Source organism: Panthera pardus, unplaced genomic scaffold (genome assembly GCF_024362965.1).
Source record: "Panthera pardus isolate Hobbes unplaced genomic scaffold, ASM2436296v1 HiC_scaffold_3, whole genome shotgun sequence".
Lineage (NCBI taxonomy): Eukaryota > Metazoa > Chordata > Mammalia > Carnivora > Felidae > Panthera > Panthera pardus.
In genome coordinates this window covers 9,857,955-9,881,213 of record NW_026526876.1, presented here as the reverse complement: position 1 = coordinate 9,881,213, position 23,259 = coordinate 9,857,955, and the positions used below count along the sequence as shown (strand labels likewise).

Sequence of the window (23,259 nt, the reverse complement as noted above, 5' to 3'; positions counted from 1 at the left end):
CACACACACACACACACACACACACACACACACACACTCACACTTCCTCTCTCTCTCAAAATAAACATTTTTTTTTAAGTAATGTTTTAAGTTATCTTGGAGGAGACACATCAAAGGCCTCTTCCTCCAGATTGGAGTGGGGGAGTAGGGAGGAGGGAGCTTCTGAATTGAGTGTTGGTGGGGGGGCAGGGGGGGTATGTAAGGGTCAACCAGGTAAAGAAGGATCAGCAGAGGGAGCTGGGACCGAAGTGCATGTAAGCATCTGTAAATGAGTCAGCATGGTTGTCACATGGGAGGTGAGGAGGCAGTGGCTGAGGAATCACGCAAGGACCAGACATTAATAATAGCAGTCGTAGTAACTGAGCGATTATGACCAGTCAGGCCCTGAGCACTTTATCTTAGCAAATGAACTAATAGTGATCCATTACAATCTTTACTATTTTCCATATGGAGACACTGAGGCTCAAGGAGGTTCAATAACCAGCCCAAATTACACAACTAGGAAGTGGCAAAGCCTATACGTGAAACACTGGCAACATCCTCCCAGGGCCCTCTTAAGAAGTGTGCAGCCTTGGGGGCCCAGCCCATAAGTTAGGACTTAATCTCAAAGGTGCTGGGGCACTGACTGTAAGCCACAGTGTGATGGGATCAAGTTTGCATTTTAGAAATGCAAATCAAGTTTTGCAAAAACTCTTTGGCTATTCTGGAGGCAGAGACATCAGAGAGGAGTCTGTTACAATAATCCGGCAAAAGAGGATTGGGGGGGGGGCAGTGGAAATGGAAGAGTGAGGGTTGACGGGAGAGTTCTGGAGGAAAAAGGAATGGACAGGACTTGGCGACTGGAAATGAGAAGGAGGGAGAGGGAAGAGACGGGATAAGACACTGGCGGTGAGCCCTGAAGGACTGGGAAGGAGGCATGACAGGGTCCAGTGAAGGTGCCCAGCAGGGGCTGGCCGTCTGAACCCAGAGGTGGGAGCAGGCTCCAGGAGCCCTCAGCACACAGATGGCTGACTTTAGAGAAAGCGTGTAGTGTGAGGAGAGGAGACAGAACTCGGAATTAAAAGGACAGAAAAAGAGACTGGGGGTGGGGATGGGGACAGGCAGGAGAGGAATGTCATGACAACCAAAGGAGAAGAAGGCTCTTAAAAGAAGATGTTGCCTTGAGTCAAAGCCAGGCCCTAGAAACGTCCATGGGCTTTGACATCACTGTGGTCCCTGTGACTTTCAGAAGAGCCACTGTGCCCAATGTGCAGACATTTGACTTGGAAAGGAGAGAGTGAGACACAGCATGACCTCTTTCGCCATGTTGGCCTGTTGAACCCCTCTCCTCCCTCAAGAGGCAAACGGGGAGGGGGGGGAGAGGGGCTCTGCTAGCTTCCGGTACCCCTCTCTAGAAGTTCCCAGCTCCTTCTCACCTGGAGAGCTCTAAAACATACTGATGTTTATGGTGATGGAAATCAGAACAGTGGTTGCCCCTGGGAAGGGACCGGGGAAGAACTTTCTGGGGGTGGAGGAAATGTCCTACATCCTACATCTTAAATGGTTTGTGGGTTGAATTTATTAAAACTGATCAGAACACACACTTCTGATCTGCGTGTTTCACTGCATGTAAATTATTCCCCAACACTGTAACAAGTGACACAATTACTGAAGCTGGGGCTCTGCTCTGGACTTTTAAATCAGACCTCCGAGCCCGGGGCTGGGGCCGCGCCGGAAGGCCCCGCAGACGACGGTAAGGTGCACCCAGGAAGAGACGCAGGCTTGCAGGAGTTCGTCTCACCCACCAGGTGCCGGGACTCCGGCAGCGCTCCCTCACGCTCCGCCAGGCGTCCGGCTTTCTACGGGATTCTTCGCACGTCCGTCTCCGCTGGGCTGTGGGCGGGCGGGGGAAAGGGGGGGGGGTCCCCGGTGACAGCTCGCGGCCACCTGCTCGCCCGCAGGACGACCGCTGCCCTGCCGGGCGCGCCGGGTCCCCGCAGGTCGCACGAAGCTGGCGCCGGGACGGCGCAGGCATCAACGCCACCGGAGTTTAGAAGCTCGGGGGGGGGGGGGGGGGGGGGAGGCGGGGGGAGGGGGGCCGCTCTCGGTCCCCAATCGCCGGGTCCCCGGCCAGCCGCCAAGTGGCCATGGGGAGACCTGTCCACCTCCTTGGCCGGCCGACCTCGTGGCGCAACGGTAGCGCGTCTGACTCCAGATCAGAAGGTTGCGTGTTCAAATCACGTCGGGGTCAGCTCCTTTTCGCCGAGGCTTCCATCACTTTTATTTATTCGCCTCCCCGTCGTGACTCACTACCCCGGAGCCCCAGCGCCCAGGCTGAAGCGGCACCTCGTGGGGGCCGGGAGAGGAGGGCTCCCGGCGCCCAGTCCCGAGCCGCCCCGTCGGGGGAGGCCAGATCTCGCGGGCTCGTGCGCGCAGATCCGGGGACCGAGAGCCTGGGCGCGTGGCCGGGCTCCGGCGGACGGGCGCGCGCGGCGGGGCCCTCGGTTCGGCGCGCGGGAGAGAAGGTCGTTCGGCTGGCGGTCGCCCTGTGAGTCGTGCTCGCGGGGCTGCGCCGGTTCCCCGGGCGCGCGCTCCCCCGGCCACGTGGGTGGGCCCCGCGCGCGGGAGGACGAGTTCAGGCCCCAGAGAGAAGAGCGGAAGCCGCTACCTCGCAGACGAGGTGGCCGAGTGGTTAAGGCGATGGACTGCTAATCCATTGTGCTCTGCACGCGTGGGTTCGAATCCCATCCTCGTCGGCGTGCGGCTGTCGCAGCCAGGGTTCAGTTTTGTAATCTCAAGAATTTCTCTTGTTACCTCCTACCCGCCCCGACTCAATTTCCACGTCACCCCTGCGGCTTGTTCGTTTGTCCTCAGCCTTGGTTTTCGTCCCTTCTACTCCGTTTAACAGAACAGCCAGAGGTTGGTGCCAAGGGGCGTCTAGGCACCTGCCACGAACCTGTCGCGCACCTGCCGTGGAGCTGACCTGGCCAAGGAAAGAAGGTGCCAGGTACCGGACGGTGGGCGCCGTGGCTTAGTTGGTTAAAGCGCCTGTCTAGTAAACAGGAGATCCTGGGTTCGAATCCCAGCGGTGCCTCCACAGCCTACTGCTTTTGCAAGGTGTCTCAGGACATCCTGCCTGTGCAATTCCACCCCCCACTCCCCACCCTCCCAGGTCCACCACCGTCTGCCCGGGAATCCACCGGGAGGCTTCGGGCGGCGCTTTCCGCCTCTGACGTTTCTGGTTGGGATCGCGGACACCACTAGGTGCGCGCTGTCCATCGCGGGCTCCCTACGCACATCCCGACCTGCAGCCGAGCAGGGAGTGGCATCTTGTGTTTACCCGTCACCCGTACTGCGCCTTGCTGTCGCTTCCCGAAGTGCCTGGTGATTCTGTTAATATCGTTTTCACGTCCCCCCAAATGATCCTACCCATTTTCAAATTTTCCTACAGACAGGACGGACCAACAAGATGAATTCTACATGGTTCCAGTTTGAAGCGCTGGCACCAGCTGGCCGGTTAGCTCAGTTGGTTAGAGCGTGGTGCTAATAACGCCAAGGTCGCGGGTTCGATCCCCGTACGGGCCAGAAGCGGTTCGTCTCTTTTTCCTTTTCTCCCCTCTCCGTAAAACTTCGTACTGGTAATTTCTTGTTACCGGGGAAGGTTTGCAGAGCAACGTTTTGAATCCCAGAACTTTTCACACCCAAAATAGAAACGTATTGAGATTCAATCCAAGACGCTATTGCCTTGGGGGCGGGGGAGGAGGAAAGTTTCATAAAACTGGAGTTTTTTCTTATATCTCTATTTGTAACTCTCCTGCCCGTAACCTGGGGGCTCCGGGATCTTACTATACGAACTGTGAACAGAAGGCTTGGAGAGGTTGGGGCAAATAGGACACTGAGCAGCAGCATGTGGGAAACGGGGTCAGGAATGGAGGTAACAGGTGTTTCCAGTCTTCCCAGCCAAGAGGTCACCCAGTCCTTGCCTGTCCGCTTCAAGATCTAAGAGGACCCCTTCCCTACAGATCTAAGATCCCGCTTCAAGATTTAAGAGGACCCTGACAGATAGTGGGTCACCCTGCTTGTGTTTCTGCTTTAATGGATCTTTGAGCCCATGTCTGTGTCTTGCACATCTCCTCAGATGGCAGGGCTGCCTAAGAGCAGGAGCCATAGCCTTGCCCAGGTAGCCTGGGCCCCCCGCCCCTCTCCCAGCATCTGCCAGGAGAGCTCCGTGAAAAAGACCGACCCTCATCCCCGTTCCTTCAGCTTATCACCCCTGCGAGCCCACACAAACACACCTGAGCCTTAGCAGCAGGACTTTAATTCCACAAAAACTCAGAAAGCCAAAGCTGATTAGAACACTCCACAATAGGTGGGCTTCAAAACCAGCAACAATTCTGCCTGAACCCTGAGAGCAGCGAGACCCCTCCCACCTCACCCCCCTCTACCATGCAATGCATTCCGTCTAGCTCCACCCCGGGTCTGGCTGGGGAGGTGGGATGGTAGGGGGCCAGAGGGCAGAAGCAGGGGGTTACCCATCTGCGGATGTGCATCCTTGTCTGCACGGTGTGTGGCCAAGGACCACTCAACCTCCCACAGCCCCTGGCACCTGAGATGTGACCACGGGAATCAGGGTGGCCACAGTGGGGGCTGGGGCCTCCTCTGTTCTCCTTTCTGGACCACATATGGCAGTCACGTCTCCCAAGCCGAGACCTAAAGCCCTGGGTTCCCAGAGACGGTGCTCTAGCTGGAGAAGAGAGTTGAGAACAAGGTAGCTACAGATGGCCAACTTAATAGAAGCAGAGCATCGTCCCCTCCCACCGGGGAAGGCTTCCGAACTTCCCCACATACACCTGAATAAGGCCCAGCGAGTGGTCGCAGGCCTGCTAAATGCATCTGGAAGAGCCTCCAGTATATAGGCCTCCCCTCGGCGGGCAGTTCCCACCAGGGCTCCTTGAGTCCTTAGGATCCTGCTGGGCCCTGGCTTGGCCAGCCCTGTCCTGCCCTCCCGGTCACTTGCACAGGGCCTCCAACACCTCCAGGGTGCGTCGGATATCCCGGACTTGGCGCGCCAGCCCCTGGACTGGCTGCAGCGCCCGCTCCAGCTCCTCACAGCGGGCCAGCAGGGTGTACATGCCCTTGATGCTCATGTCCACGGCTTCGCCTAGGGAGTCCACGGCGTCGCGGTAGGTCTGGATGCAGCCCACGCTCAGCGCTGTCAGCTCCTGCACCGCGCCACCCAGCCCGCGCAGCAGACGGTCCACCCTGCCGCCCAGCTCCCGACTCAGCCGCTCCAGGTCCCGCAGCACGTCGGGGTCGATGGGAGGAATGGCGGGAGTCGGTGCCGGCGCCGCGCAGGGCCGCGCAGGGGCAGGGGGCGGGGGCTGAGGGGCGCCGCTCAGACGAATCTTGAGCTGCAGGTTGTTGGCGACGAAGTGGGTGAGGTCGCCATGGCGGCTCACGGTGCCTTCGAGCTCCAGGGGGCTGGAGATGGTGGCGCGGCGCCCGCCGCCCGCGCCGGGCTCGGCACCCCCTGCGGACCCGGTACCGCCGCACGCCCCGCTCAGCCCGTCCAGGCTGCGGCTGTCCTGAAGGCGGCTGGAGAACGAGCGGCCAGCCCTGCCAGCCGCCGCCGCCGCCGCCTCCTCGTCTTCCTCCTGCGGCTCCACCTCCATCCCGCTGCCTCCCGGGCTCCCTCGACGGCAGCCGTTCTCGGATGCAAGCTCGTCCTCTGGTGGCTCCGGGTCCTTCAGCCGGGAGGACCCGTGGGGGTCGGGCTCAGGGCCCGGCGCCCCCCGGCGGCTACCCGGCCCGGACCGCGTCCCTCCGCGGCCGGGCTCGTCGTCCCGAGCCTCCCGCTCGGCCCGGTGGACGGCGCCGCGGCTGGAAGTCTTCGGGGACGCCCCGGGGTGGCGGCTCGCGCCCTCAACGTTCTCGGCCTCTTCCTGCCCAGACGCCGGGAGGCCTGAGGGCGGCTCAGAGGGGGTTCGGCCCGGCCCGCCGCCGAAGATCACGGCTTGCTGCTCCCCTACAGCCGGGAGGTCCGCCTCGGGCCCAGGCCGCCCCTGGGACGACTCCATGCCGCAGTTGGGGGCAGGAACCGAGAAACTGATCAGCCCCGGCTCAGGCGGCGTCGGCGGCGCCTTTAAGGGGCGTTGGTAGAGGCGCGCGATTGGCAGCCGGCTGACAATGGTCAGGACAGGAAGAGCACTCTGATTGGTCGCGGCGACCAGGAAGTCCCGGAAGGAGAGCTGTTACTGAGCGGCCCAACCCACGTGAGAGCCGGCCGGGTGGTGCGAAGGCGGTGACAGCTGCCCTCGTCGCTCCGCCCCTTCGAGAGGAGGCGGGGCAAATCTTAAAGATCAAGGTTCCAAAATACGCGAGTCCTCCGGGGCCCGGCTCAGACTCTTTCCACCCACAACTGTCACGCCCACATTTGTTGCTTAGCTGACCCACCGAGTGGGCACCAGAGATGCGACCCCTTAGAGAGTTTGTGGGGGACGAGAAGAGTCTGTCCTGCTTGGACCATCGGGATTGAACCACGCTTGGTCCATCAGGAGGGATGAAACCAGAATCCTCAGCAGAACTCGGATGGTCCGTTGCATCATCCTCGGCTCACAGCCCTGGCACAGGAACTGGCCAGAGCGACTCCCGATGGACAACGAAGCAGGCTTACGGGCTTTCCTGTGCTTCTGACACTGTTCGCTGTCTCCGGCTCCCTCCACGTATGAGCATCTCTCTGCTTGGAGGATGGTGTGTGATTTTGCCACGAGGTAAAATATTTAATAAATGAATGGCTCAGCATGAAGATCGGAGCCCTGATACCATTCTGATCCCAACTCTTCCTTCTCTTCCCTCCGCTGGTCTTGCCGGAGCCAAAATGCTGACTTCCTCACTGTTGCTCTGACACTGCCTCAGGGATTTACACTTGGTCTTGCTTTTCCTTGCCTTGCCTTGCCTTGCCTTTCCTTTCCTTTCCTTTCCTTTCCTTTCCTTTCCTTTCCCTTCCTTTCCTTTTCTTTTTTCTCTTCCTTCCTTCCTTCCTTCCTTTCTTGGAAAATTTCAACCTCCTTCCTTATTCAAATACCACCCTTATTCAAATAACTCCCTGACCACCTGTTTAAAACTGCAGTCACTTTCCACAGCAACTCCCTATTTCCCTTCCCTTCCTTTTGTGTATAGCCCTTATTGCCATCTAACACACTCTGTGTTTATTTGCTCATGTAAGCTCCGTGAGGGTAAGGTTATTTTGTCTGTTTTGATCTGTATCCTCAGTGCTTAGCACGGTGCCCAGCATATGGTAGGTGCTTCATAAAGATGTATTCAGTAAATGACCCCAAACCATTAATTTCCCCTTTGTGACTTGAGCACATTCAAGATGTGTTTCTGTCAATTGCACCCAGAGGCCTGATTAATAAACCATCAGCCCAATGGTCTACTCTAAGCTTCTTCCCCCTCTCTGGGACTGTTACCGCCACCCCCCACCCACCCACCCCCGTCTTCCCTTTACCCCTCATCAGGCAGGGGTTCTTTATTCAGCAAGTGATAGAAAAAAATGCAAATTGAACCAACAACAACATTAAAAGAAGGGGACTGTGCTGCGTCGTGAAATAATGGTCTCAAGACAGAGTGTGCATCAGAGAAGCCTGAATCCAATGGGCTAAAGATGTCACGAAGGACCTGGTTTCAGTCTCTGGGGGCAGCTTTATTCTAAGTTTGCTTCCTCATGGTGGCAACATGGCTAGGTTGTTTGTCATTCTTCAGAGGTTGTGCTAGTCTCTTTGGGCTCCTATAACAAAATGCCATAATCCAGGTGTCTTATACAACAAACATTATGTCTGACACTTCTAGAGTCTGGGAAGTCCAGGATGCCAGCTGATTTGGTTCCCTCTTCCTGTCTTCTCCAGGCATCTCACACCACATTATGCCCACCTAGAGCTAGGAGGGCAGGTCAGTTGCCTCCAAACCTGGCCGCTAACACAATGGGGGAGAGGGCAGGGGCCGTGGGGGAGCATCCACAGGATGTACATTAGGGGCCAGCGAGGTATGGCCCATGGGCCAAATCCAGCTCACGTCCATTTTTTTTTTTCAGTTTATTCATTTATTTTGATAGAAAGTGAGAAAACGAGCAGGGGAGGGGCAGAGAGAGAGGGAGGGAGAGAGAATCCCAAGCAGGCTCCACACCATCAGCACTGAGTTCAAGCAGGGCTTGAACTCACGAACTGTAAGATCATGACCCCAGCCGAGATCAAGAATCCGATGCTCAACCGAGTGCACCTCCCAGGCACCCCCAGTGAAGGCTTTTTAAAGTAAGACCAAAAGTCAGATACCATAAAGGAAACAGATGACAAGACTTGACAATATAATACTAGAAAATTCCAAGATAGAAAACCACCCAATAAACTACATTAAAAGACGAATTGCAGACAGGGAAAAAAATATTGGCCAAGTGTATGACAAATTGTTAATAGCCCTTGATCTTACAAGCAAATCAGCCAAAGATATATAAACAGGAAGGTGGCCGAGGACATCAGGGTCGGTAAATTCAGTAACTCCACAAAACCACCGAGGACCCTGGTTCTTTCCATCTTTATGTTCTATCGTTCTCTGTTAATCTTTTTCAAAAGATTTTTATTTTTTAATTTTTTAATGTTTATTTATTTTTGAGAGAGAGAGAAACAGAGTGTGAGAGAGGGAGGAACAGAGAGAGAGGGGGACACAGAATCCAAGGCAAGCTCCAGGCATCAGCACAGAGCCTCGCGGGGCTTGAACTCATGAACTGTTTGATCATGACCTGAGCCAAAGTCGGATGCTTAACTGACTGAGCCACCCAGGCACCCCTCTGTCAATCTTTTTTTTTTTTTTCATTTTAAAATGAAACCATGTAAAAAGTAAAATAAAATGAAATCACGTGTATGTAGTCGTACTCATAAAGATAAACACACTAATCGAAAGTTATGCAACATTAACAGCAGATCCAAATACAAACCAAGATAATCCTCTGAATTTTATATTTCATCGAGCCTCAAAAATAACCAATCTTTTAGTCCTTTTCTTGTACATTATTCTGTATCCACATTCTCTGCATCTGATTGGATCCCCGGATTTTACCTCAGTTTTCTCTGTGACGTTCTCTGCGGGTATGTATCACGGGCTGCTGCTTTGGGGGTTGACGGTCTTTCTGGGTGTCCATTGATAGTCCCTCCAGATCCCAACCAGCCGATTCCCTACCCACGTAGCCCCGAGAAACTTCTCACTCTGTGCTTCGGGACAGATTACTGCCAATCTGTGTCGACCTCAGCTGTCCCCGTGGGCACAGAATGTCTGCCACACATCCGGTTATCTCAGGAACTAGTTTCGTGGTATTAGAGGTCAGTTGGTCAGTCGGATCAATACCACCCAGTTCTGTTTCAAGCCACATCATTAGGAGACAGTGTGTGACACTCATACAGCTTTTCCAACTACTAGTCTCATTCATTCACGTGATCAGCTGAGGCGCACAATATATAAATCTGGGTAGAATGTGTGATGCCACAGATAAGACCAGACAGGGTTTGGACCTCTGCAGAGCTCACTAAGGTACAGGGACCCTGAGGAAACGTGGCCTTTCTCTTCAACCTATTCCAAACGTAGAAAGCCACTGCCTTGCGATGCAGCCAGCGTGTGGGACTTTGAGAGAGCCAGCAGGGGAGAGGCAGAGAGGGAGAGATAGAGACAGAATCCGAAGCAGGCTCCACACGGTCAGCACAGAGCCCCATGCAGGGCTCGAACCCACAAACCGCGAGATCGTGACCCCAACCGAAACCAAGAGCCCGATGCTTAACTGACTGAGCCACCCATGTGCTCGAGGCTAGATTTTTAAATCTAGTTACGACTGCACTTGAGAACAGACTGTTATAAGCAAGGTAGGATTGTTATTTCCATCTTAAATGCTCATAAAGATTGAACAACACGGCCAAGGTCACATGACTAAAAAAACAATGGAGAAAGAACTAGAACTCAGGGGTGCTGGCCAGAAGCGAAAGCTCGTTCCTCCATAGAGCTCCCCCCACGGTGAAGGGAGCGGATCACTTCTTATTGGTCTCGCCAGTGCCCGCACCACCCACAGAAATGCAGACCAGGAAGACACCAGATCCTCCCCCGCCAAAAGAAGAGGGGGGTGGCTTGTCATTTTTCTGTCGTCGTCTGTTCAGTGGAAAGGTAAGGTGATCGATCAGCAAGCGCCCAGAGAGGACAAATGTTCCAAGATCAGCTGGAGTCGGCGTAAGGATAGCTTTACTTAAAACAACATCAACTAGGACAGCTGTCGCCCCCCAGGACACCCCCGGACACAGGCCCTTGTGTTCTTTGTAGGGTTTGTCAAGCAGGGTGTTTGTCGAGTGGGCCGAGGGGTGGAATGTAGCGTTATGCGGGATATAGACTTGCCCTATTCTCCCATCATTTGGATAAGGGGGCGGCTCTCGCGGGGACAGGTGGAATTTTCATGAATAAGGAGAGGGTGCCTCTCGGAAAAGCAAACGTCACTGACCAAAGGTCATGACACAGATTGTTCCCGTTACTCAAAGGAGGCTGCGGGCTGGCATTCTAGACAGAGGCAAGAGCAAGGGCAAAGGCCTGGAGGTGGAAACAAACTTGGCAATGCCCAAGGAACAGCCAGGAGGCCATCAACCAATTAATGACTGATGGAAGGGGGAGGGCAGTTGGGAGATGAGCTTGGAGTCGTTTTCAACTCGGGCTTTTGGTGATTTTTTAGTTTATTTATTCTGAAAGAGGCAGTGAGAGCAGGAGCTGGGGGAGGGGAAGAGAGAGAGAGAGAGAGAGAGAGAGAATCCCAAGCAGTCTCCACGCAGGGTCAGTGCAGAGCCCAACATGGGGCTGGAACCCATGAAAACGTGAGGTCATCTCCTGCGCCGAAATTGAGGGTTGGATGCTTACCCGACTGAGCCGCCCAGGCACCCCTCAACTCAGACTCGTAAAACAGATGGATGTCTGGGTCTCCACCGAGGGCGCTTCAACCTGAATTTGTTAGGCTGATGTGTGAGCGTTTTTGTTTTCTTTGTAAGCCCCTCCAGGTGATCCTAAGGCATGTAGGCAGGGTTGAAAATCGGTAGATGACCTTGTTGAGGAACGAGTTTGGATTTTATTCCAAGTATGCTAACTTCCCATGTGGGAAACGCGCCGGGAATAGAAACAGGCAGAACAGCTAGGAGGTGGGATGAACTAGCGTGAAAGGAGCCACGTTTGTCAGGAAGGTGGGCTGGCAGGTTTCACTGGTGGTAGGAAGGGTGGGGTTGGCAGAGAAGAAAAGGGAGAGGGGCGCCTGGGTGGCTCAGTCAGTTAAGCGTCTGACTGCAGCTCAGGTCAGTCTCCCAGTGTGTGGAGCCTGCTTTGGATTCTGTGTCTCCCTCTCTCTCTTTGTCCCTCCCCCACTCGTGCTCTCTCTCTCTCTCTCTCTCTCAAAAATAAACATTAAAAAAATTTAAAGGGAGAGAAACTAGAAATTAAAAAAAAAAGGCCTCATACATCATTCGATAATTTTATTTATTTTTCAAAATGTTTAATTTTGAGAGAGAGAGAGAGAGAGAGCAGGGGAGGGGCAGAGAGCAAGAGAGAGACAGAGGATCCAAAGCAGGTTCTGCACTGACAGCCAAGAGCCTGACACGGGGCTCGAACTCACAAACCATGAGATCATGACCTGAGCCAATGTCAGCCACTCACCCGACTGAGCCACCCAGGTGCCCCCGAAATAAGAACACTGATTTTTAAAAACCAATTTTTTTAACTACACGAAGTATAAAAAAGGAAATTTATTCACATACTTGGCCTCGATCAAAAGAGCAAATAACCAACAGAGGCAGAAAAAGCATTTGATGAAAGTCAACACCTGTTCGGGAGACCAAAAAACCAAACCCTTCCTTAATCTGATAAAGAAAGAACCTTTTTTCCCCCTAGACCTACATGGTAGCAGTAAGCACTGAGTTCCTGTTCCTGTTCCTGCATCTATAGATGCACAGAAAATAAATGTGTGCGCTGTGGAAAGGGATCAGTACACCATTGTAGCATGGCGTTCACGAATACGGACGTTAAAAGTGGGCTCCCCCATCACGACCCTTGTGACTTCCGGTGGACCACGTAGCCTCTCTGTGTGTCCGTTTCCTTATCCCTCCTGTACCAGATTTGAGCGGCGAAACAAAGACAACTTCTAAGGGACAGCAACGTTCAGTTGCTCCTAGGTTGGTGGAGACTGAACCAGAAGGAAAGGCTTAGAGGGGCAGCATTTGAGAGAAGAGGAGGAGGGGAGAGGCAAGTGATGTTCAGGGGCAGCAGAGGGGATCTGAGGCCCCAGCGGCCAGGCCCTGGGGGCCAGAGCAGAGGAAGAAATGACGGGGGTGGCTGCTGGCTGGGGACGTCGGTGCAGTGCCTGCCTGGCCCCCATCCCCTCCCTCTAGGGGAAACTCCCCCCACAGCAGTCTCTACCTGTGAAAGTCTAAACTCGTCCCTATAAAAAGCTTCCATATAAATGCTTCTGTATAAAAAGCTTCAGCCTTTATTAAATAAAAAGGAGGTAGAAGACAGACAGAGGAACAGGCCGGGTACCCCTCCTTCCAAATACACAGATACAGGCATACAGACAGACACAACCGAATGAATGACAGGGACAAGTCACGGGACAGACTGAAGGGCGGAGGGAGGCAGCACCCTCCGAGAGTGGGCCCGGACCCAAGGGTGGGCCGAGACCTGGGCCAAGGGCAGCCGTTCGGAGGGGTTATGCTTGAGCAGCTTGGAGATGAGGTCCTGGGCTCCCGTGGGCACGGAGGGGGGGAACTTGAGGTCTACCTGCAGAAGGAGAGGAAGAAGGGCCCCCGTAGGTTTATCCCTGACCACCCAGTTCACTTGGACAATGACCTAGGGCCCAGCCCCTGCCGGCCCCTGGCCTCTGCGCGAAGCCGCCGCCAGGCACCGGGGCCCACCCTCCTACCTTGACGATGCGCCGATAGGTCTCATTGTGTGAAGCGCTCTCGAAGGGCGGGTTTCCCACCAGCAGCTCATAGCAAAGGACCCCGATGCACCACAGATCCACTTTCTCGTTGTGCGTGCGCCCTTCAATCATTTCTGGAGGCAGGTAGTCCAAGGTGCCGCACATCGTCTTCCTCCTGGGTGGATTGGGGAGGGGGAAGAGACCCCAGATAAAGATGGCCTCTCTTTTCCCCGCCATTCGACAGACAGCCAAGCGACCCCCAGCATGCGCCAGCGGGGTGTCTCAACCAGACTCTGACAGGGCCCTGGGGGCAGGACTAGGTACAACCCAGAGTGGGGCGCCTGGGTGGCTCAGTCGGTTAAGCGTCCGACTTCGGCTCAGGTCGTGATCTCGCGGTTCGTGGGTTCGAGCCCAGCGTCAGGCTCTGTGCTGACAGCTCGGAGCCTGGAGCCTGCTCCGGACTCTGTGTCTCCCTCTCTCTCTCTCTGCCTCTCCCTCCCCCCACACCTCAAAAATAAATAAGTAAACATTACGAAAAAAATAGAGATAGAATGGCACACAGGGGGATGTACCTGGAAATAATCAGATCTAAGGGCAACGCTCATCTTAGAAGTAAAGGAAAAACTGGGGGTGAACTGGGGACATGTCAAAAGTCCAGGAAGCATGGCCCTGCTGAAATAAATCAGGTTCCATCTCTATCGTGCAATACTATGGAGCCATTACAGATGATGTGGGAACATCCTCAGCAACATGGCAAGAGGGTCCCAACATATTCAGCAGGAAATCTGGGCAACAAAACTGTGGGTCACCTATTCTTGGAAAGATATTGCTGTGTCTCTACGGACAGGAGGACAAACCCACATGTGTCTAGGTAAGGAGCTCTGGAGTGGTATTATTTTGACCGCCCCAGCCATTCACCCCTAGGGCAGGGCTCCTGGCCCACCATACCTCAGGGAGGGGGCATGCACAGACCAGCCAAAGTCGGCGATCTTCAGCTCTCCCTGGAGCCCCAAGAGCAGATTCTCTGGCTTTATGTCTCTGTGAATCACCTTCTTCCCGTGGCAGTACATCAGAGCGTCTGCCAGCTCCTCCATGATCTGGGGGGTGGGGGTGGGGGGGCAATGACAGGATGTCAGACAAGGCTGGACCTCAAGCTACAAGCAGCGGGCCCCCAGCCTCGGGCCCCTGCCGGTGCCCCAGGCGCCCACCCGCCCGGACCGTGGCTGTTCGCTGCTCGTCAAAAGTGCGGCTCTTCTGCAGCTCCTTGTAGAGCTCGCCCCGGGGGGCATACTCCAGAATCAAGTAGATCCTTCGGCGGTCGTAGAAATAGTTGTAGAGACGCAAGATGTTGGGATGCCTGGAGGAGGGAAGGGAGGACTCAGGTTGCATCCTGGCAGAAGGAAATGGGAAAGACAACAGTGCCACGTGGGGCAAACCGGGGTCCCATTCGGGAGTGGGAGCTCCGGGGCGCTAAGTGGCAGCGGAAGAGGCAGTCTGGATGGGGAGGGGGGGGAGGGAGGGGGGTGAAAGGGGAGCGGAGGGAGGAGCAGGGAGGGGCTTGGGTCGGCGCACAGGGGCTCGTACTGCAGATGGGCCTGGATTTCGATCTCCCTGCGAAGCTGGTGCTCCACACCCTCCTTTTCTATCTGAGACTTGAACAGGACCTTGAGCGCCACGATGAAATGGCTTTTCTTCTCCCGAGCCAGGTACACGTTGCCAAACTTGCCTTTGCCCAGAGGACGCCCAATCTCAAAGTCATCGATGGTGAAGGATCGCCTGCTTTGAAGTGGGAGGAAGGCAGCCGAGTGACGGCCGGGCAGTCCCCCGAGGTGGGGACGCCCTGAGCCCTGTTTCCCTCCGGAGGGAGTCGAGGAGGGACCAGGCGCTCCTGCCCCGAGCGGCTACCTCTCTCGTTTCCTACCTATTCGCTGTCCTGTCTCCTCCCCCGCCACCCCAAGGCTTGGGTACTCACATGGAGAAGTTGGGGGTCCCACTGCTGTTCTCTACCACCTTCTGGCCGGGGGCGGCTAAGCAAACGACAGGGGAGTTGAGGCCCTCCTTTGATATCTTCATCCCCGCACCCACCCCCTAGACCCTGGTCCGCCCAGCTCAATCCTCTCCCGGGTCCCGGTTACCTGTGGGCTGGGTGTTGGAGCGGCTCATGAGGACAAGCGCGGATGGGGTGGCAGGCTCCTTCCGGAGGACCCTCTGGGGCAGGGTGTTCAGGCCAGGCTGAGTCTGAGAAGGAGCAGGGGGAGCTCTGAGGGTGCCTTTGTTCCAGGGACCCGCTTGGAATGTGCTACCAGCAGCATTTCAGTACTTGCTGAGGGTCACCCAGCCACCCACCTGTTCAAAGAGGAACACTGAGACCACAGTTTTGCTCAAAACTCCCAAAGCTCCGCTCATCGCTCTGTATTAAAATAGGTTCTTTTTTTTTATGCTTATTTATTTTGAGAGAGAGAGCAGGGGAGGGGCAGAGAGATAGGGAGAGAGAGAATCCCAATCAGGCTCTCCATTGTCAGCGCAGAGCCCAAAGCGGGGCTCGATCCCACGAACCGTGACAGCATGACCTGAACGGAAATGAAGAGTCAGATGGTCCACCGACTGAGCCACCCGGGAGCCCATAAAATGGGTTCTTAATAAGCAACCTAAGGTGGCCTGAGATAAGAAGCAAAGGACTTGGGGCGCCATGGCTCTGTCGGTTAAGCATCCGACTTCAGCTCGGGTCATGATCTCACGGTTCCTGAGTTCGAGCCCCGCATTGGGCTCAGTGCTGACAGCTCCGAGCCTCAAGCCTGCTTTGGATTCTGTGTCTCTCTCTCTTTCTCTCTCTGCCCCCTCCCCCGCTCATGCACACTCTCTCTCTCTCTCTCTCTCTTCCTCAAAAATAAACATTAAAAAAAATTTTTTTAAAAAGGACTCAGTCACCCCAACACCAAACATTTCACCTCTTCGGCCCTGGCCCACACCACATTCTCAGGCACGAAACTGTCCAACCTCTACAGTCCGGTCCATCTGCAACCCCACGCTCATTCACACCAGCTCCCATCCCAGCGGGCAGTAGAGGGCAGGTAACAAATGCCCCCAATTCAAGGATCGGCAGAGGCACCCTCACTCTCCCTAAAAAGCTCAGTCTAATAAGGCTTAGATGAGGTCCTGGAGGTCTTGAATGTTGCAACAAATTTTAAACTTACATAAACCCGTTCAGAGTCTATTTCCTACTTAGCCTATTATTTCGGGATAAGGGTTGGGAACCACGGAACCTGTCTGCTCGGCCGAGATAGCATTTATACGTGACAAGGAGGCTCAACCCTGTAGAGGGTCCTCGCAGGCTGGTCAGATTCAAGTTGGCAGCGCCTGATAGGATGTAGTTGCAAATGACCGGACCGGGTTCCAGCTACCAAACTCTTGGGACCCAGACGTCGGAGCAAAACCGAGGGCGATTTGGAGGATTCCACCCCGCCCCCGGCCCCCGCGGGACCTCAAATCCCCAGGCAGGAACTCTCCATGCGGGTGGGGGGAGGGGAAGTGGGACAGCCCTTACCGTCTGCCGGCCGTAGGGCCAGGGGTAGGCGTTCTCCTTCTGGGCCATCCTGGGAGGGAAAGGGGGGAGGAGAGCTGGGCAGACGAGGGAAACGGCTGTAGGAAGCAGAAAAAAAAAGAGGGAGCGAGAGAGGGAGGGATCGGACCGATCTAGCCGGAAGCGCAGGCCTGGGGCCGGTGACACGGAGCAGGTCAGCTCGCTGGCTCATCGGGGCGCACTGGGGTGCCGGTCTCGCCGCCCCCGCCCTCTCCCTGCGCACCGCCAGTTCGGGACCCTCCCTCTACCCTGGAGCTCCCAGCAGCCCCACGGGTGCGCGCGGGCCCGCCCAACGGACCCCCGACCTGCCCGATCGCCTGGCCTCTCCCAGCGCAAGACCCGCGAAAGGGAGCCGGCTCACCTGGAGCCCGAGCACGGCCACCTTCCGGGCCCCGGGCAAACGACTGAACCTGCCAGGCCCTCCCCCCGCTGAGGCCCTTTCAAATCTCCCGCCGTGGCCCCATTGGCTGAGCGCGCTGTCCATGCCCAATTCTCATTGGCTGGACACCGCGTGACGTCGTGGGTGGGGCCCAAAGTTAGGGGCGGAATATCGCTGGGGTTCTGGCTGAGCAAAGTTTACCTTGTCCGGGAGTCAAAAGATCTCGTATCTTTTTCCTTTAATTTAAAATTTTAATGTATCTGGGATGTATCCTTCTGTATGTAGGGACCAGGGTCTTTGTTTCGGACACACGGGGAGTTCATTATGCCAGCGCCGTTTGTGAAGCAAACTCCCTTGTTCCCCCCTCTACAATCTACAGATTCCATGCAACCTCCATCAAAATTCCAGTTACATATTCTACAGAAGCAGAAAAAAAAAAACAACAGTATCAAATTTGTATGGAACTGCCAAAGAATCCAACTAGCCAAAGCAATGGAGAGAGAACAAAGCTAGTGACAGACATCACGCTCCCAGATTTCAGGCTGTATTACAAAGCTACAGTAATTCACACAGCGAGGTATTGGCATAAACACCGCCACATAGATCAATGGGACTGAGCAGAGAGCCCAGCAATAAACTCACACATACATGGTTAATTAATTTATGAAAAAGTTGCCAAGAATACACAACGGGGAAAGGGCGGTCTCCTCAATAAATGGTGCTGGGGAAACTGGACAGGTACACAAGCAAAAGAACGAAACTGGATCACTTTCTTACACTACACACAAAAATGAACTGAAAAGTGATTAATTAAAGACTGGAACGTAAGACCTGAAACCGTAAGACTCCTATAAGAAAACACAGGCTGTAGGTTTCTTGACATAGGTCTTGGCAATAATTATTTTTTAAAAAACTCTGACAACACAGTCAAAAGCAAGAGCAAAAACAAACAAGCGTGACTTCAGCAAACTGAAGGCCTCTGCAAAGGAAACCGTCGACAAACGAAAAGGCAAGGTGGTGAATGGGAAAAAATATTTGCAAAGCGTATACCTGGTAAGGGGCGGATACCCCCAATACCTGATGAACTCACGCAACTTTTTAACAGCAAAAAACAAGCTGATTTAAAAACGGGCTGAATGGGGCGCCTGGGTGGCTCAGTCGGTTGAGCGGCCGACTTTGGCTCAGGTCATGATCTCGCGGTCCGTGAGTTCGAGCCCCACGGCGGGCTCTGTGCTGACAGCTCAGAGTCTGGAGCCTGTTTCAGATTCTGTGTCTCCCTCTCTCTGACCCTCCCCCGTTCATGCTCTGTCTCTCTCTGTCTCAAAAATAAATAAACGTTAAAAAAAAATAAAAAATAAAAACGGGCTGAAGATCAGAATAGACGTTTCTCCAATGAAGATCAGAATAGACGTTTCTCCAAAGAAGACATATAAGAAGACATATGGATGGCCAAGAAAGACAAGAAAGATGCTTGACATCATTAATCATCAAGGAAATGCAAATCAAAACCACAATGAGACATAGCTTCACACCTGTTCGAATGGTTATCATCCAAAAGATGGGACGTAACAAGCACTGGTGAGGGATGTGAGAAAAGGGAGCCCTTGTGCACGGTTGGTAGGCATGTAAACTGGTGCAGCCACTGTGGAAAACAGCACGGAGTCATCAAAAACTTAAAGATAGGACTACCGTAGGGCCTGGCAATTCTACCTCTGAGTATTTATCCAAAGAAAAGGAAGGCGAAATTCAAAACAATATCTGTGTTCCCATGTTCACTGAGCATTATTTATAATAGCCCAGGTATGGAAACAACCAAGTGTCTACGGATTCCACTCTAGTGGTTTCTGTTTCTGCCAACTCCTAATCTCCAACTTGGCGGAGACCTCTTGTGGACAACGTGGTTATCTAGCCAGTGTCCATTCTCCTAGCCATTCCCACTTCCAGAAGGCACCTAGAATGTTGTGGATCCGAGAGGGAAGCTGACACCATCGCAAATCCAGGATTGGATGCTGATCGATTTACACCACGACCAGAATCATGGTCATGGTTCGGGGGATAAGCGTGTGACCCAAGTGAGCCAGTTATGGGACTTTTAGGATTCTTGTCCAGAATGCTGGGCAGAACTCCTTTTCTCCACAAAACACACCTTGCTGCTGGTGGTACTCCTGAAGGAAGCAGCCTGAGAATGAAGCCTGACCTCGTAGAAGGCAGAAGAGAGGCCTGGGAAGAACCCAAGACTTTGATGATGTTGTTGAGCCTCTGGACGCCTATTCTGCACTTTCCCTAATGCATTGACTTGAGGGTTTGGTTATGTTTCATATAATTCAGCCAAGTGTAAATCCAAGAAGTGCTTATGGGTTTCTCGATCATTTCCTAATGCTTTTGGCTGCAAGTTCCAGAAGGCCCAGTTAACAGTGGCACAAACAATAGGGATCTATTTTCTCCCGCGTAGCAAGAAGTCAGCAAGTACGTAGCTGTTTTGTTAGAGATCTGGATTGCCTTTCTGTGATTCTCTTCACATGTTCCTTATGATTGCAAGATGGCGGCCAATGGTCTGCGCCCCTTTTATCAGGATAAGCAGAAGCCTTTCCGGAAGTACCCAATAGATTTCTCCTTGGCCCAAACTGTGTCACATGACTACTGCAAAGGATCCTGGTAAAGTGAGTATCTCTCGTAGGCACTACAGTGAAAACACCAAGGGGTGGGGGGTAGAAATAGCTGTGTGCCACAGTGGCTTCCAATTTCATTCTGGGGAGCCCATGATTAATACAAACGTTCAGAGATCTGTGTGTGATGAGGTATCTCCAGAGATTTGGCAACCAAGGGCACCCCTCTGCCATTGGTGAGAAAATAATTTTGCTTCTGGAGGTGGATTGTTTTTACTTAGGGTCAGCTTAACCCCGCTTCCCGAGATCAGGGAGAGAGCCCACCTCAACTGTAGTGACTTCATCAACGTACTCGGCCTAGAGAGACTAGCTAATGAAAAGCTTTGTGAAAATTCTATCACCTGCAGCCTACTTTATTCCTCATGACCTAGCAAAGGGAGATGTTTGCGGAATGTGTCAGGAGACGCAGTGCAAGGGTGGGATATGCCTGATCGATCCCATACAGTGTTCCCGTCCCTCCACGGTCTTTAAATTCCCACTCGCACATTTTGCCAGAAGATATTTGGCCTTTCAGGAATATTTGACGGGGCCAGCACAGGACCGGGATTTGCATTATTCATAAACCACAAAACAAAACAAAAACTATCTGTTCTGTCGGCTAGGCAACCATCAGCTGCCTGTTCAAGTTAGTGAACAAAATCCCTGTTGTTTGCCCCAGAGCTTCTGGAGAGGTCAGTGAGGGGGAGTTGTCAGTGACCTCCTTGCTGGGGCGTATTTTCCCAAGACTGGGAAGGGGCAGGATTGGATCGTGTTCCAAAGGGACAGGATGTGTTCAGGGCAGAATGGCTGGGATACTATAATGCTCGGGATGCATAGATGTTAGTCCCTTGTATTTCTCATAATGGAATATCTCCCAAAGAAATGTCAATTTCTTTGACATTCTCAGTATCAACCAATAAGCCTCTTTCAGGAATGAGGAGTAGACTCAGAAGGATCTGGAAGGGGCTGGTTTGGGGGGGGGGGGGCTGGCCAATACTCCCAAGGGGGCGGGGGAAATGGGGAGGGATGGCCAATGGCTACAGGCGTTTCTTTTCAGAGTGATGAAAATGTTCTGGGGGTGCCTGGGTGGCTCAGTCAGTTAAGTGGGGGACTTAGGCTCAAGATTTCACAGTTCAAGAGTTCGAGCCCCACATCGGGCTCTCCACCAACCATGCAGAGCCTGCTTGGGATTCTCTCTCTCCACTACCCTCTCTCCCTGCCCCTCCCCAACTTGTGCTTTCTTTCTCTCAAATAGACTTAAAAAAATGAAAAATAATAAAAAAAGGAAACATTCCGTAATCACATCGTGGTGATTGGTGAACAACTGTGTAACCATACTACAACCCTCTGAGTTGTACACATTTAAATGGTTAAGATGGTAAATTTTATGGTAAGTGTATTTTACCACCAAAAAAAATATGGAAAAAAAAAGATTACAAAATACTTCAAATACCAGGAATACTTTTTTTTTTCACACCAAGAAGTAAAATTGATCTTTATTATTATTTTTTAATGTTTATTTTTGAGGGGGAGAGAGAGAGAGAGAGAGAGAGAGAGAGAGAGAGAGAGAAGAGGAGGGGCAGAGACAGAGGGAGAGAGCAAATCCTAAGCTGTCTCCACAGAGTCAGCGCAAAGCTGGATGCAGGGCTTGAATGCACAAGCTGTGAGACCATGACCGGACCCAAAGTTGGACGCCCAACCAACTGAGCCACCCAGATAACCCTAAAACTGATCTTTAAATGAGCTTTTATTTTGCATGCTATCTGCTATGATTTTATCTTATTTTATTTTTTTAATTTAATTTTTTATTTTTTAAAATTTACATCCAAATTAATTAGCATATGGTGCAACAATGATTTCAGGAGTAGATTCCTTAATGCCCCTCCCCCATTTAGCGCATCCTCGCTCCCACACCCTCCAGTAACCCTCAGTTTGTTCTCCATATTTATGAGTCTCTTCTGTTTTGTCCCCCTCCTTGTTTTTATATTATTTTTGTTTCCCTTCCTTTATGTTCATCTGTTTTGTCTCTTAAAGTTCTCATATGAATGAAGTCCTATGATTTTTGTCTTTCTCTGACTAATTTCACGTAGCGTAATACCCTCCAGTTCCATCCACGTAGTTGCAAATGGCAAGATCTCCTTCTTCTTGATTGCCGAATAATACTCCATTGTATATATATACCACAACTTCTTTATCCATTCATCCATCGATGGACATTTGGGCTCTTTCCATACTTTGGCTGTTGTCAATAGGGCTGCTAGAAACATGGGGGTGCATGTGTCCCTTCGAAACAGCACCCCTGTATCCCGTGGATAAATGCCTAGTGGTGCAATTGCCAGGTCGTAGGGTAGTTCTGCTTTTAGTTTTTTGAGGAAACTCCATACTGTTTTCCAGAGTGGCTGCACCAGCTTGCATTCCCACAGGAATACTTTTTAAAGCAATTGCATAACTACTATTTAATTATTTCAATCTTAACCAATTTTTCCCTGTTTGCTTCTGATGTGTGTGTGTGTGTGTGTGTGTGTGTGTGTGTGTGTGTGTGAAATAAAAGGCACCCATGGGGCGCCTGGGTGGCTCAGTCGGTTGAGCGGCCGACTTCAGCTCAGGTCATGATCTTGTGATCCGTGAGTTCGAGCCCCGCGTGGGGCTCTGTGCTGACGGCTCAGAGCCTGGAGCCTGTTTTGGATTCTGTGTCTCCCTCTCTCTGACCCTCCCCCATTCATGCTTTGTCTCTCTCTGTCTCAAAAATAAATAAATGTTAAAAAAAGAATTTAAAAAAAAAGGCATCCAGGTGAAGCTTCAGTGCAAAAATGTAATAATTAAGTCTATGTACACTGTTTCTTTACTATTTTCTATTGTCTTTTTTCTGAAACTCCTCTGGAGGTAATCAGAGCTTCTAAATCTATCTTCCACATCAGTTAGCTTGTTTTTTCATGCTTTTGAAATTTCTCGTCCCTCTGTTCTGTGCTGTGTTTTGGGTAAATTCTTGAGTTCTATTTTTTTTTAATAGCTAAATCTCTCTCAGACTGTTCCCAGTTTAAGATGTAAGATAGACTTGTTTTTTAAGTTTATTTATTTTAAGAGAGACAGAGACAGTGTGAGTAGGGGAGGGGCAGAGAGAGAGGGAGAGAGAGAATTCCAAGCAGGCTCTGCACTGTCAGTGCAGAGCCCAATGTGGACCTTGAACTCAGGAAACCACGAGATCATGACCTGAGCCGAAACCTAGAGTCGGAGGCTTAACCGACTGAGCCAGCCAGGCACCCCTACCTAGATTTCTTTTATTACATCTGTCATCCATGTGTGAGATTTCTAATTGGTCAGTTGCCTATCCATATGCCTTTATTGAATCTTTGTCTTTTTGTCTCATGATTTGATTTTGTTATTTATCTTTTTACATATCCCAGTCACATTTACTTTAAATTCTCTGCCGGACTGCCCCATAGACTTATTTTCATATCTTCCAATTATTGTCTCTGTTCCACTTATGCTTCTTCATACGTTTTGGGATTTCGGTTTGTAACGTCGTCTGGGCCAGAAGAGTGTTTCATTTTGTTGTTTTGTCTCTCTCTCTTCATGTCACACATTGCTCCCTGACCTACAATCTGGCCATTGCTGTTACCTCCTCGCTCCCAGTCAAAAAATCAGTTCTTATCATGCTATCTGGGGGCTCCTGCCTCACTGTGATATTGAGGGTATCTCA

The 23,259-nt window shown here is 52.4% G+C and overlaps 2 protein-coding genes, 4 non-coding genes and 1 pseudogene across 10 annotated transcripts in view; 4 read left to right on the top strand and 3 right to left on the bottom strand.

Annotated features, from left to right (window-relative positions):
- The first annotated feature begins 2,158 nt into the window (after nucleotides 1-2,158).
- TRNAW-CCA (transfer RNA tryptophan (anticodon CCA)) lies at nucleotides 2,159-2,230 on the top strand. The gene has a single exon. It is a non-coding gene; the product is annotated as a tRNA-Trp (tRNA).
- Nucleotides 2,231-2,653: 423 nt separating this feature from the next.
- TRNAS-GCU (transfer RNA serine (anticodon GCU)) lies at nucleotides 2,654-2,735 on the top strand. The gene has a single exon. It is a non-coding gene; the product is annotated as a tRNA-Ser (tRNA).
- A 264-nt stretch (nucleotides 2,736-2,999) lies between these two features.
- TRNAT-AGU (transfer RNA threonine (anticodon AGU)) lies at nucleotides 3,000-3,073 on the top strand. Its single transcript has one exon. It is a non-coding gene; the product is annotated as a tRNA-Thr (tRNA).
- A 417-nt stretch (nucleotides 3,074-3,490) lies between these two features.
- On the top strand, nucleotides 3,491-3,564 carry TRNAI-AAU (transfer RNA isoleucine (anticodon AAU)). Its single transcript has one exon. It is a non-coding gene; the product is annotated as a tRNA-Ile (tRNA).
- Nucleotides 3,565-4,279: 715 nt separating this feature from the next.
- On the bottom strand, nucleotides 4,280-6,272 carry BORCS6 (BLOC-1 related complex subunit 6). Its single transcript, XM_019413531.2, has one exon. It carries the CDS (start codon nucleotides 6,054-6,056, stop codon nucleotides 4,989-4,991), a length of 1,068 nt encoding a protein of 355 aa, XP_019269076.2. The 5' UTR covers nucleotides 6,057-6,272; the 3' UTR covers nucleotides 4,280-4,988.
- Nucleotides 6,273-8,921: 2,649 nt separating this feature from the next.
- Nucleotides 8,922-9,829, bottom strand: LOC109246116 (DNA-directed RNA polymerases I, II, and III subunit RPABC4-like; annotated as a pseudogene).
- A 2,671-nt stretch (nucleotides 9,830-12,500) lies between these two features.
- The window catches only part of AURKB (aurora kinase B), a 14,144-nt gene continuing 3,385 nt past the window's right edge, over nucleotides 12,501-23,259 (bottom strand). The window contains exons 1-9 of one of the 5 annotated variants that reach the window (XM_019413524.2): nucleotides 16,897-16,990; nucleotides 16,500-16,573; nucleotides 15,091-15,193; nucleotides 14,928-14,982; nucleotides 14,540-14,734; nucleotides 14,174-14,312; nucleotides 13,904-14,052; nucleotides 12,956-13,130; nucleotides 12,501-12,813 (exon numbers count right to left, since the gene is read on the bottom strand). In XM_019413524.2, coding sequence (XP_019269069.1) covers nucleotides 12,640-12,813; nucleotides 12,956-13,130; nucleotides 13,904-14,052; nucleotides 14,174-14,312; nucleotides 14,540-14,734; nucleotides 14,928-14,982; nucleotides 15,091-15,193; nucleotides 16,500-16,547 — 1,038 coding nt within the window. In that variant the 5' untranslated portion in view covers nucleotides 16,548-16,573; nucleotides 16,897-16,990 and the 3' untranslated portion in view covers nucleotides 12,501-12,639. Of the gene's footprint in view, nucleotides 12,814-12,955; nucleotides 13,131-13,903; nucleotides 14,053-14,163; nucleotides 14,313-14,539; nucleotides 14,735-14,927; nucleotides 14,983-15,090; nucleotides 15,194-16,499; nucleotides 16,574-16,896; nucleotides 16,991-23,259 lie in introns of those variants that run through there. The other 4 variants (XM_019413520.2, XM_019413527.2, XM_019413528.2 and 1 more) reach the window with 4 other exon arrangements.

Excerpts from the sequence above, each read along its gene's own strand:
- BORCS6 (XM_019413531.2), bottom strand. The coding sequence starts at position 6,056 with ATGGAGTCGTCCCAGGGGCGGCCTGGGCCCGAGGCGGACCTCCCGGCT.